The sequence below is a fragment of the Asparagus officinalis genome, chromosome 3 (genome assembly GCF_001876935.1).
Source record: "Asparagus officinalis chromosome 3, Aspof.V1, whole genome shotgun sequence".
Lineage (NCBI taxonomy): Eukaryota > Viridiplantae > Streptophyta > Magnoliopsida > Asparagales > Asparagaceae > Asparagus > Asparagus officinalis.
This window is the reverse complement of record NC_033796.1, coordinates 29,097,185-29,111,113: the sequence shown is the minus strand read 5'-3', so window position 1 is coordinate 29,111,113 and position 13,929 is coordinate 29,097,185. Positions and strand designations below refer to the sequence as shown.

Genomic DNA, 13,929 nt, shown 5'->3' with positions numbered 1-13,929 from the left:
CCCCCCCCCCCCCAAAAAAAAAAAAAAAAAAAATCCAAAACATCTAAGTGGTGAATTGCATACCCAAATTCATATACTACGACCCGTTACATATCGCGTACCATGTAACTGTGATACTGTCAGTAGATCTATCACCAGCTCTGATAGGGAGGTGACTTTTGGATGAGAGAAATCGGCATGACATAATAAATGCATATCGGCATGACTGTGACGTGTCTCAAGACATAGCTTTTTTAATCAGACTACTTCTCTACACCATGTGTCCTAGCAAGCCTGTTGGTAGACATGATCAAGATCAGAGAAGTGGGTTTAGGACGCTAGGTTGCCTGGGGCTTCGGTGGAGGAGGCTTGGAGGAGGAAGTGCCTCCTCGTGACAGTAAGTTACACACTTTCCCTCCATGTTAGTACCTTAGAAATATGGATTAATGTTCTCAGTTCCTAAAAGAGGCACTTGGTGGAATTATATCATATTACGTGAAACATACAGGGTGGCAGTACATACCAAATGCAGCAAGATAACAGTTAAGAAATGTTCTATTATTTCATACATTGAGATTGCCCATGTTATTAAATGTTTTCCCTTGATGGCTTAGGAAACTGTCAACTTACACCAATCTCTCAGCGAAGTAAATAGGATGCCTCATACTCAGAAATTAGAATAGGAGCACTCTCAAAAGGTGAAACAGGAAACAGCGCTTACAAGTATGTGAGACCAAGTGCCAACACAATTATGTCCTACATAGATTATAGTGGTGGCAAGGTTAAGGAGTGCAATAAATTATAGCCACGCTATTTTTTACTAAATAAAATTCTCTTATACACCATAAATTTTCCATAATAAAGATATGTTGACTTCAAACTAGCATGGTAATGACCTAGTGCTCTATTGTCACAGAAGCAGAAAATGTCACTGTGCTTAAGGAGAAAATTAAAGCATAAAAGGAAAATATAAAAAGAACACTTAAGCAAAACTTTAAGAAGTGCAAATCAACTACCTTCCGTCCATGAGTTCAAGTGCCAAAATTCCAAATCGATCAACAAAATCTGAATAAGTTCTCCGAGTAGGATAACCAGCTAGACTAATCCGAATAGCCTCCAGAACACCCTGAAAAAAAAAACAATCTAATAATCACATAAAATTATGACTACTTATGAGAACAGAACTGAAGACAGAAAATTCAAGGTTCCCAGTTGTTAAAGGATGTAGACTGTAGTATAACAAGAAAAATCCCACAAGAAAACTGTTAAAGAACATTGGATCTGTCAGTGTGTGAAATGGAATTCCGTCCCGTGTGGAGTTTCGTTTTAAACGCCACTCGCAAAGTGGGTGAATTCCAATTAACCTGAATTCAATATCAAGGCTTAGAAATTGAAGGGTTCGGTAACTTCACCAAGGCTAGCCTACAGCAATATATAGCTAGAAAAATGGTATCAGGTACAAGTACAATCTCCTAACAATCCAACAAATAACAGGAATTTGGATTCAATAATTTCGGTTGTACAAAATATATCCAACCATATACTAGGTCATATTTGCAGATTTAAGATATTTAACTTCATAAAGTAAAAAGACATTAATGGCAATCACATATAACCAATAACAGAAGAGAAAACTTGAACTAATTGCATTTACAATAAGATAAATGTGCAATGTAGCCCATACGAAAAGGTTTGTATATCTTCTTAAGCTAAAGAATCTCCATGCAACGATGGCATTAATAACGTCACTTGATAGTTATTTTTTTTCCTTCTTCTTACTTCTTTAGAAATGCTGAACGGAAAAGCTTGAAGAAAATTCCATGAGGATACAGCAGTCCAAGTCAAACGAAGCAAAGAAAAGAAATTAACCAAAGAGTACTAACCCCACATCGCAATTGTTGTAAGACACTCTGATTGTCGAATTTTTGGGCGTAATTTACAGAATTAGGCTTTATGCAGCGCACATAATGAGGTTTAGTTGACTTCAGTGTTTCCATAAGTGCCTGGAGTTGTTGCTGCATATACAAAACAAACATATAAGATAGAAATCTAAATAAGCCAGAGAACTTAAAACACTAAGAGAATTCATATTATAAATGTGAAGAATAAATGGGGGAAGTAGTCAACTAAGTTACTACCGTTATAATCTTTGAGCCAAGGATGCCGATTGCCAAAATATACATTGTAACATGTCTCAATTAATGTGTATACATTATATCAATAATTTCAACTAAATTGCAGTGATGGTTTTAACCACTTTAGCAGACCCTTACAGAAGTGTATCTGCCATAGACAAACTAACAAAGCGAACATCAATTAAACATATATAATTTCATTCTCTTATTTCAATACTAGAAATAAGACAGGGTTAATAATTCCCTACGGTATATGAGTCAAAAAACAAGGGAAATACAAACATAATGAATCCCTTGGACTCCCAGCGTGATCCAAGTCCAACATCAGCTGGGTGTCTAAAGCAGTACTGAAAAGACCCCAAATGAATTATGCATTGGAGAAATTTCATTCCTCTTCTCAGGAAAGAGTAATTGTCAGCACACACGCACGCATATACAGAACAAATCTAAACATATTCATAGGTGTCATAAATGTGCAAGGATTGTAAGGTCAAGAAAACTCTAGGTTACATCTAAATATGAGGACAAAATGTAAATTTTGACCTCACTTATTTTTGCTTTTGTAATTAATATTTATTTCAAAAGCAATTAACATTTATTTCATAAGTTGTACATTTCAAGAATATAAGGAAATTTTAAGTTCAAGAAAACTTTAGTTTAAACCTAAAAATGAGGGGGAAATGTAAATATTAACCAATATAATCTTCCTGCAGTAACTAAAATTTATTTCATAGGTTGTATATTTCTAGAAAATCTGGTCCAGAATTTGATAATTTTACCTCCTATGCAAAAGAAATTAATTTTTCTCAGAAATTTCAAGTAGGGTCAATAGAGAGAGATAAATAAACCTTTTATCGTGCTATTACTGTCTTTTCATATGGGTACAAACTTCTATAAATGAGCTTCATGGAATTTTTCAGCGATCAATTTTTTGAACTATTTTCAAACATAGCCCACTTAACGGTTTAGTAGCTCCTTGACTGCACATTTTATGCTTTACAGAACAAGCGTGATTTTTAAATTTGGTGTGAAAAAAGAAGTTTCTAAGGACATCAACAAATGCAACACGGTGGTGACTGTGAAATCATTTTTTCCCTTGCTCTGTGACGTCAGAATTGCCTAGTATGTTCAAAAAGAAATTGATATGACTAGCAAGGAAAAAATAGCGGCTTCGATACTACAATATTGTCATTCATCAGGATATTCTTCATCCAAGTAACTACTAAAGTGAAGAGTTCGATGAGTAATAAATTTGAGTTGATCTTCCTTCAATTAGTTTTCTAAATTTACATCTTTGAATTTCTATTAGTGAGCGTTCTTTTTACCTTTATTTGATACAGTGTCAAACAGTATTATTCTTGTAGTTTTAATTTCATAGATAATTGTTACCAAAATATCCAATAATCAACTGAGTCATCTGTTCCAGAAGAAGGCTAATTGAGGGAAAATGCCACTAATCTTTTTTATAATCCATTTCTTCCTCTGCCACACCTTGCTTTTGCATCTTGACTGGATGACCTCATCAGCTCACCTGCCACATTATCGGTCAAGAAATAATAACATTTTCAGGCTACTTTCACAAAGGTAATGATTACGAGTTATTATTATTAACTTTATGATTCAATTAGTGATTTCATGATTACAAGTTATTATTATTTACTTCACAGGCTACTTTCACAAAGGTCATCACCTTACAGGCTACCTTCACAAAGGTAATGATTACGAGTTATTATTATTAACTTTATGATTCAATTAGTGATTTCATGATGCTTCTTTTCTCCCCTTTTATGAAATTCTGCTAATCATGTCTCCTGTTTCATTGGAACATGTCCGCAGTACTATTGTAAATCTCTTCATACTTATGTTGCTATCAGGGCATTGAATTTGCTTCCGTGATGTCCTTTATGTGCAGTGCTATCATAGACATGATACTGTTGATTTTACATTATGTTGTTTAAACATAGGGCAAACTGTAATAAGGTGTCTGGAAGTGCTGAAATGTCTTCCAAATAGGGGTAGCAAGAGAAGATTTTGATGTCTTGAATATAGATTAAAGCTGCTTTTGGGGGGAGGAGGAAAGGGGTGAGGGGAATTGAAGAATATGAAACTTCTCGCATAAGGTTAACAATCTATTCATGCAAAAGATAGTTTTGTATACTTAGAAGATTATTTAGAAGATAACATCTGTTTACTAAGGACAAAGAAAAGTTAGCTTCTGAGAGTAAAAAAGGACAAATATATCTCACTCAATCCTAATGAGATTTCTACAATATTCAACCTATGTTACCAAAAACTTTGGGTTTTTCCAGAGAACCATCGTTAAATTTTCTTAGTTAATGAAAAAGACCACAAAATTTAAGTTTTACAATAAACTACCATTCGGTCATTAACAGAATTTAAATATCCTTTTAATCAAATAATAATAATATGTTTTTCGTTAATGGTTAAAATAGTTGATGCAGGACGATCGTGATATGTTGAACAAAAGATTTTAGGATTTACTAGAGTCTCTTTTGTTTTAATGATATATGATGTAATCTTTATTTTAAGTAAGATTTTCTTAGGATTTGATTTTAGGATCATCTAGGATCTTTGAGAATTTATTTTCTTAAGGTTTTTTATTTTTTCCTTTTCGTTAGGATTTGATGATGATTTCATTTAGTATCTAGATTTAGTTTTCTCTCTATAAATAAACTTGTAATCCTCCACGAGGGATAGGCATTGATTAATAAAAGATTTGAGTTTGAGAATTCTCTTGCTGGGCATGTGAATTGCTTGTTTGTGGCATGTGATTTGCCTCTTTGGGGTGTGAAGCCCTTGGATGTGAGGCCCCTAGATGTAAAGCCTAGTTATTTATCAAAACTTTCTCCACTTTCAGTCCTAGCCATCCATCCAAAATCCCTACAAAGCCCATCACTAATCAGCCCCAAAACATTCCCAAAATCACCTGCTCTTAGCCATCTAGATTCCCTACTTCTTGTCGTCCGTTGCCAATCAAGTTTTCAACGGAAGTTTTCGTCAATCCGAAGTCATGTTCAGATCTTAAGCCCTCCCACCACTCTCAGTCAATAATTTTTATACATTTTTTGCAAGAAGTAATTATCTACTATTCTTTGTTATCAGGATAATTAAAATTAATGTACCACGGGCAAACAATAGTATTTTCTGCAAATTTATGTAACAAAGACAAACAAAAAATGTGACTATCAGCTAAATAAACCTATGAACAGTGCCAATAAAAACTGGCCTTCCAGAAAATTCATTGTATGAAAAAAAAAATTCCTTGAAGTGCAGAATGATACCTTGAATCTAGATGCTACTGATGAAAATTTGTAAGACGACTTTGATGGTTCCTCCGGCAATTTTGTGAAAATTTCAGCAATGAAAGAGCACTTTGAAGAAGACAAAAGATTGCAGTGCTCCACAACAATATAGTCTCGATTTTTATCCAGGAAGGTCAGTGTTTGATAGGCCACCTACAAAGAAGAAAATAATGATGGAACTACAACCTAGAATTCCTCACTTTAAGTTTGAAATAATTATCTCGCTTACAAGAAGAGCTCAAAGGACATGCCTTTCCAGCATAATGAGATAAAGTAAAATCTGTTTGAGAAAATTTCACTTTCTCCAATCTTGGATGTGCCGGAAAGCTCTGAAACAGCTTCATTGAAAATGCTTCATGTGTTGATTTTGGGAACATACTGTAAAGGCGAATAATTATGAAAGTTTGAGCAGAAAACATAAGCCTTACAAATTGAAGATCAAACTGCTAAAAAGAGAACCCTCACCATGCCTCATCCAAAAGTGAAATTATCCCAATTGGCTTCTGCAAAGAATATAGAAACATAAGCAGTAAATATTTTACGAGAACTTGTGAGAAGGCGTTAAGCATATATCCAGGTGAAGTGCATGGAAGCAATTTTCTGGTGACAGATGCCCAATACTTAAGATGTTTATGGCTTCCTTGACAAATGCAACATGCATATGCAGATAGGCTAATTGAGAAACATAATCCTAGTAGTTAGGCATTTTATCATATTTCCAGTGCAGAGCTCAAGAAATTACTAAGAGCACAAGATTACCTTCTTTCAGTATCAAGAATCAATAGCTAAGTGAGCAATGTTATAAATGATAGTCGCATAATGTGATCGGAAGCTAGTAATGAAAGATTATTTTGTAACAGCATATTTTTTTAATGCTTAAGTTTAAGAGGTTTCTATTTACAATTAAAGCAATTAAAAGTAAGTGAATGAGAAGGCAGAATTGTTCACCAGAAGGAAGGCATGTTACAAGAAATACTTAAGCAAAAGAAGTTAGGGCTTGGGAGTGTAGTTGTTCAAAGGAAAACATAATATAAAGAAAATGTTAACGAAAAAGACAGTAATGCAATTTCTTATGAGATTCTCCTTTCATAGAAATTTGAACAGTAACATCAAGAAAAATGGATTCTCCTTTCATAGAAATTTGAACAGTAATGCAATTTCTTATGAGATTCTCCTTTCATAGAAATTTGAACAGTAACATCAAGAACAATGGATTTCAATATGCCTTGCATCTTATAGGAGTTGACTGAGAATGCTCAAAATCATAGTCTGCCCTACCCCTACACTATCCACTAATTCTTTTCTGAGCCTTTATCAACCAACAGTCAAGCAGCCCATATGTTCCAGAAAGTGGAGAACAGATATAGCACTAAAGCGCTTAACATCAAGAATGCTTCAATATGAAAAATCATTTTTGAATTTTGAGCAAAATCCAGTTGCTGATTAATAATTAATTTGAATTATTTTTTACCTATTTTTTGGGGAGCATCATACATTGTGCCAATTTCAGTCAGCATCTCACAACAAATATAAGATAGGTCTCTGAGCTGAATGTGATTCTTCCCTTGGATCATAGCATCCTACTCTTATCTACAATTTTCACTGTTTAGGATAGTCTGGGACTATGGATGAGTACTCCTAGATTTCATGAGCTTAAGCTTCATAACCTAAAAAAAGGTAGATTGAGGTGTCCTGATCATCAAGGTTATATGACTGAAGCCACTTCTTCTCACAGCTACTTTGACAAGAAACTGAACAGCCTCTCATAGAGAATCTGATGCAGGTATGCATTGGTGGTTTCCTTCATGAAACTTTAACACAAAATGCTTGGATGACTATGAGAGTGAAGAAGATAATGGGTGACATGATTGCAAAAGAAAGGAAACTGAGTAATATATTAGTTACAAGGAAATATAATAAATCTAGAAAAATCCTTTCCAAATGTACGTTCATACAGTGCAAGCAGCCTCAACGTGCTGATTAGGTGTGTGCATGTGTAGATGTAAACGTGTGTATATGTAGAAGCAACTACTGCAAACAAATTCTAGTGGGAAGAAAATGAGAAAGATATTGACTTTTAGGATGGGCTTTTGCCTCATTGGATTATTTTGCTCAATAAATAGAGCAAGAAAAGCATAAAAAATAACCTGACATATCCAACGCAGGGAAGAATGATCCGTTAGCTCAAATGACCTAATGATGACACTCAGCCTGGACTAACTGACCCTACTCCTCTTTAATTGGTCAGTTATGTCAAATCCAACACGCCTGTTTTGCTTGGCGATATATTTGCACATTTACAAGGGCAAATGTATGTGTGCATTCATACATAGAAGCATACTCATACGCTATATAGTATATGCTCATATAAGAAAAGAAGCCGAGAGGACCAGGATGTATTATGACGTTTATCTAAAGATATTTCGAGTAAAGTGAATATGTGACCATTTATATAATGAGGAAATTTGATAAGGAGAAAAGGACCTTCTCTATCAAATCCAAAACATCTTGATTATCTACAAACTCGATATAACTCCAATTGATTTTTTCCTTTTTGTATTCTTCCTGCTCCTTCTTAAATACATGCTGAAACAGGTAGCAAAGGTTGTCATGAAAACAAACAGGCTTTAAGAAAACAGGTATATAAAAAATAAGTTCAATTAAGCATAATCCTTCACCTCGTTGAAATGTTGCTGAAGTTTTTCGTTGGCAAAGTTAATGCAGAACTGCTCGAAACTGAATGAGTGAAAAGTTAGTCAAGTAGAAAGAATCCATAATGAAAGGTACAAACAGTGTAAATATAGGTTAGCAAGCAATAATAATTATACAGTCCAAGAAATACTAAAGAGTTTGTGAAAAACTCTACAACAGCGCAACTATGGGAACATAAGGAAGAAATTACCATGAGCAACTATGAGAGCAAAACTCTGCAACAATGTAAATAACTAAGGGAGAAAGTTAGAGAAAAGTTAATTATTTCATTTGTTAAGGTAATTGTCCAAATGTGTTTAAATAGAAATCTTCATTGCACTCTATAATGTAGACAGTGAAAAACTTTATGTGGCAGGAAACAGATTTATTGAAGACATAAGCTTCTGTGTGTGAAACAGATAGCATGGAGGTGCATGCATCTATTCTTTGGCGACATCTAGACTTTGTTGCTTGTTTTGACTTAATGATGTCATTCTATCAACATACAAATAGTCCAGGACATAAAATCTATTTATTAATATGGAAATGAATTTGTATTCCCTCGCCTGCTTCCAATCCCTCCCCAGAGTAAAGCGAGACAATAGCAGCACCACGAATCCATCAGCGCATCCCCTCATTCTATCTCATGTCATTTTCTCTCACTAGAAATAGCAATAAATGCAGTGCGCGTGCGCGCACACACATTGGCTCATGTCCGTGATATGATGTGGGTCTGTGTTGGATGTTTTTGTTGATTGGGGAAATTTTGGATGATCATCACAACACGAGAAAGATGAGGAAAAACTGGGATAGAGAAGAGTTTCGCGAGATCTTATTGATGTATCTCTGTTAATATATTAACACTAATAAAGCAACAGCTTGGTGGTACACTGTTCTTTTCATGCAAATGACTGCAGTTCAAATACTGCATGCCTCATTTAGACTGATTTCTTTTTCAAAAAAAGGCAAAAGATGCACTTAATTTTTAACTTAACATGGAAAATTTTGCTTTTAATTCGTGATTAAATGAAGATTATAAGGGTCTTCAACATATTTGCTAATTTGAGCTATTTTCATACATTTGCAAATAATTACTGGATTCCAAAAAAATCAAAAGTGAATCTCTCACTAATGTTAAGTGTCAGCTTCAAAAAGAAATATTTTTTTGGTAAGCTTAAATTAAAAACAATGCATAGTGTAGCATCACCAACCAGCTAAGTGCAACTTTTGATAATGTTAATTCTATGATTTTATTAGGAAGTTTCCATGAACGATTTTAACGGGTCTGTAGCTTCCTATATTTCGTACAAGTTCTCTTAATTTTTCAGAGTTTCTAGCAGCATCGCTCCCAACAATTAATTCTTATTTAAAGAAGAAGACAAAATTAACACCACATTTATCGACTTTCACACTAAAATCTAGGGCCTGTTTGGTTCGGGAATTTGCAACCGCAGCTATTGTTGCAATTTGAAAAAGACATGATTTTATAGGTAACTATTAATTTGCTTCAACTATAGATTTTCTGCAATTGCAGTTGTTAAAAAGAGACAATTTTTTGACTGCAGACAATTTTTACAGTGAATTAATATGGATGTACTACGATCACGAAAATTGGAGTTACTGCAGGTAATATTAAAATTCATATGTACAAAATGAAAAGCATGATACTCAAATAGTAGGAAATAGAACGTACATACAAAATATCCTCTGGAGTAGCCAATTCGCAGACTCTGCATCGTTACCAAAATTTACATCTCACAACTCCAGATTTTTTTTCTGTTAGATTTGAGTTTGTGAGTGCTTACAATCTTAATCTATGTCATGTGTGATGTGCCAACGGCTCTTCCTTGTTTCGGCCTAGTCAGGCTCATTGTTTCTAATGGTTCAAAAGTATGAGACCGTAAAGGCTAGAATTGTGCTCCAACTAGAGCTCAAGCTCGGTGTTCAAGTTTTCAAATTCATGGGTAGCAGTTCATTTCAAATAGAAGTAAAATCTTTGGGTGATTCATGCATGATTTCCTCAACTGAAATTTGATTAATGCAGCTGAGGAATTGGTAATAGAATTGCATCCATTTCCAACATATGGGCTTGTATGATATCCAATTAAAGATGCTCATTTATATTAGAAAAAGCAGAAAAACAAAAAAGGTTGCCAAAGCCAAATCTATCAATAGAGGATGTTGATTCCAATTAATTAGATTTAGTATTTTGTAGAATAATTTTCAAAGGCAATTATATTAGAATAAGATTTTTTTCCTTCATTTTGATTTTTTTTAACTGTTCAGTTACTTTTATTAAAAAAGGGTTGTTGCTTTCTTTGGAGGGGAGAGAGATGTAGATTTCCTGATTTCAGACTATTAGATGAAGAAGAAAAATCTTCGCTCGTTTGGATTAAGACGAGTTGCAAACGTGAAATCTAAATTCTTTGATGTCAGAAACCCTATAGACTGTTAATATCTGGCATAAGACACCCCAGAATGACCAGTATCTACTTGAGTCCGGCACATTCAAATGTATAACCATCATTCGTTTTACATAATATGCATGTGTGAAGTATGCTACGTCACTTTTTCACAAGAAAACAACGGTCTTACAGGTCACTTTTTACTAAAATCAGGTCCTTTGATACATAAATTATGTAATAGATATATTTGCAAGAGTCACATATACATATGATTCAGATTAAATATGCCCAAATAGATGCGTACTGATGCTTGCATTTTGGATAACCACCATGTCCACCGCCTGTGTCCCTAATGAAGCATAAAGCATGACACCTGTATCATTGTCTATAGATCACAATTGAAAACTCCTTATATTTTTATTTTGTTAAACTTTCCTTTCCTTGTCAGACTTTTTTCTAGAAATCTCTTTATATTTTTATTTTGTTAAACTTTTCCTTGTCAGACTTTTTTCTATTAGTTCCCCTACAAAAGTTTGCCAATCAAATCTAAAACTATTCCCTTAATTTTCTTCAAATCCTAACCTTACTTGTAAAACGAAGTACGCCCAAACTGTGCCATCTTTGTTCCATTTCCAAATATGCTCCACACTACATGATGTGAGAATGAGATGCTTCACAAATAAAATTATCAGAGTTTAGATTTTAAATGTTTCTCACGGTTTACTGTATGTGGATGGACAATGTCAGTGTTTCTTTTAAAGAAGTAATATCAATTCAAATGATAATGCATCAACAAAACTATGAGTATCAACATAAATAACCTGTTGTTTTTAAAGCACTCAAAACCATAGATGTCTAATACCCCAATCTGTACCCTGGAGTTTCGGTCTTGTCCAACAGACGTATTGATAGTTTCAACAAGCCTGCAGAAAACGAAGCAAAGAACAGCAATTATTTTTGCAGCACATGAAAAAAGAAGAGTTTGAAGAAGGAAAAGAGCATGCCAATCAAACATTCGAGCATAAACAGTCTTCGCTAAAGCATCACGACTAGCTGCTGCTGCAGCACAATCAAGAGCTTTCATTATTATTCCTTCACGGGTTGTTATGGAACGAGAACACAAAGTTGAAAGCAAAAGGTTCATGTCACACCTGATGAAGAGAAAAAAAATCCCAAAGTGAGACTAAATAATAGGCTATAGTGAATAGAATACACTAGAGGAAACCAGTTTCAAGTTTTAAAAAAATCATTGTCAGAGAAAATGATATAGCCTGAGATATGTTAAAGATCATATGGAGCGTTAAGTCAAAATCGCTACTCTATAGGACCATTCACAAGTCATTTTAATCACTATGGTAAACACCTAGTTAAAGAAACAGCTTGCGCTACGAAGCGAATACTCGATCGCGGACTTAGACCATAAAATATGAGATAGTTTGTAATACATGAGCGAATATTTGCAAGCTTGCACTTCACTGAAATTTGAACAGGTAATGTTGTACAATTATGTGGAGAGCTATACACCATGTCCCTCCTCAAATCTTCTCTACGTTGATCCAACTCAGCCTCAATACTTGATATAGTTGAAGATATGGCTTGCAGTGTGCAGTCAATATTTGATCAGCTAACTAGAACACTACCCGATAGAAAACTATAGGAATTAGCCTGAATGCATGAGTCAGTTTTCTGCCAACTTGCACTCCCCTGGAATGCAAAGCATGGTCTCCAAGTGCTTCCTTCAATATTCTCTATATCCAACTCAGCCTCCCTGTATTCGCATATGACCAATGCCATCCATTTCCTTCATACTCTACAACCATATTTACATATAAATATCAATAACCATATGAATGCACAAGTTCGGACTAAACTACTTTTGGAAGTATCTACAGTGTTGATATTTTTCACTTTAAAACATTATATAGCTTCAAAATAAAACTCAAAATTGCTCACTTGATCTATACAGAAACCAAGAAAACAAGAAGTTCCGACATCAGCGATTGATGGATCAACTGATCAAAGAATAGATGACTCAGATAAAATAACATATTTAATTGACACTTGATAAAGGAGTAAAATATCTCAAAATTTAAGGGTGTGTTTGGTAATCAATGTGTGTTTTTTTTGTTGTGTTTTTGTAAAAAACATCATGCCATGGTGTATCTTTTTCAAATGTGTTTTGAAAACACCATTTTGATCAAACTAGTTTCACCATTTATATAGCGGCAGTGGGCGGGCGGGCGGCGGCGGCGGCAGCGGCCGACGGACAGCGGGCGAACGACGATTTCCGTACCTGGGATAGCGGCAAGTGGCCGGCGGCCGGCCGACGGGCGACGGCGGTGGCGGCGGCGGTGGCTGGCGGACGACGACAGGCCGACGGGTGGCCGGTAGGAAGGCCTGACGGACGGCGACGGTAGCGGCGGAGGTGAGGGTGGCGATCGGTCGCGCCCAACGGACGGTGGGCGACAGGCGACCGAGTGCCGATCGGGTGGCGAGTGACGCGGGCAGGCGGCGCGGTCGGCGGCGGTGGCGGGGTGGCCGACAGAGCGGGGGGGGCGCCAGCAAGCGGACGGGCCGACGACGAGGCGGCGGTGAAGGGTGGCTGCAGCCGCGTGACGGGCGGCGACGACGGGTCGAGGAGTGCCAGCCGGCTGGTAGCGGAGGCGTCGGGCGGCCGACCAAAGGTCGGGGCGGCCCGCCAAAAGGTCGGGGGATGCGGCCGACCAAGGCGGGCGGCCGACCAAAGGGCGGGACGGACTGTCGGCCGACGGGCAAAGGCGGGCGGTGGGCGGTCGCCAAGACACGGGCGGGGTGGTGCCGTAGGGTGGCGGCGCGGCCCAAGGGCGCGGCTAGTGGCGGTTGGCCGCCAAGCGCGGGCGGAGGCGACAGGGCCGAGCGGGGCCGGCAGCGACGGGCGAGCGGGCTGCGACGGCTTAGATGAAAAAACGGAATCTTAAAACACATTTTTGGTGTTTTGAGAAAAGTGTTTAATTTTTTGATTTTGTAAAGGGACAAGGAAAAAAATGCCCCGGTTGCCAAACGCGTTTCTTTGTTTTTGTTAAAATAAATAACAGAAACGGCAAAAACGCCACAGTTGCCAAACGCTCCCTAAGTTTCCATCGCATCAATCCAATTGTTAGACTTTCATTTTAGAAGTATAAAGTCGAATCCACATTCAGGATGCTCCAAAAAATAGCCTAGCTCAATTCTTCAGACACACAGATAAATACAAAAATAGATGCATGCATAAATGAACAACACATTGCCCACACAAACACAGAAAACCACATACATGCATACTAATCTATACTCCATATGCCCACACAAACACACATAATCACATTTATGCGTACTTGTATAAACTCTATTTACGCATAAAGGAGCATGCTTGTGCAT

General features: G+C 36.5%; 1 protein-coding gene across 10 annotated transcripts in view; it reads right to left on the bottom strand.

Annotated features, from left to right (window-relative positions):
* LOC109833590 (protein OPAQUE1-like) overlaps positions 1–13,929 on the bottom strand; it is a 66,482-nt gene that overhangs the window by 40,697 nt on the left and 11,856 nt on the right. For 6 of the 10 annotated variants that reach the window (XR_002245263.1, XM_020401331.1, XM_020401324.1 and 3 more), the window contains exons 9-19: positions 11,538–11,684; positions 11,355–11,456; positions 11,121–11,204; positions 10,838–10,882; positions 8,116–8,173; positions 7,922–8,023; positions 5,903–5,940; positions 5,689–5,815; positions 5,417–5,590; positions 1,863–1,994; positions 996–1,105 (exon numbers count right to left, since the gene is read on the bottom strand). Coding sequence is in view for 9 of the 10 variants with exons in the window: in XM_020401331.1 (XP_020256920.1) it covers positions 996–1,105; positions 1,863–1,994; positions 5,417–5,590; positions 5,689–5,815; positions 5,903–5,940; positions 7,922–8,023; positions 8,116–8,173; positions 10,838–10,882; positions 11,121–11,204; positions 11,355–11,456; positions 11,538–11,684 (1,119 nt within the window). In the remaining variant the exon portion in view is untranslated. The remainder of the gene's footprint in view (positions 1–995; positions 1,106–1,862; positions 1,995–5,416; positions 5,591–5,688; positions 5,816–5,902; positions 5,941–7,921; positions 8,024–8,115; positions 8,174–10,837; positions 10,883–11,120; positions 11,205–11,354; positions 11,457–11,537; positions 11,685–13,929) is intronic. The other 4 variants (XM_020401328.1, XM_020401332.1, XM_020401325.1 and 1 more) reach the window with 3 other exon arrangements.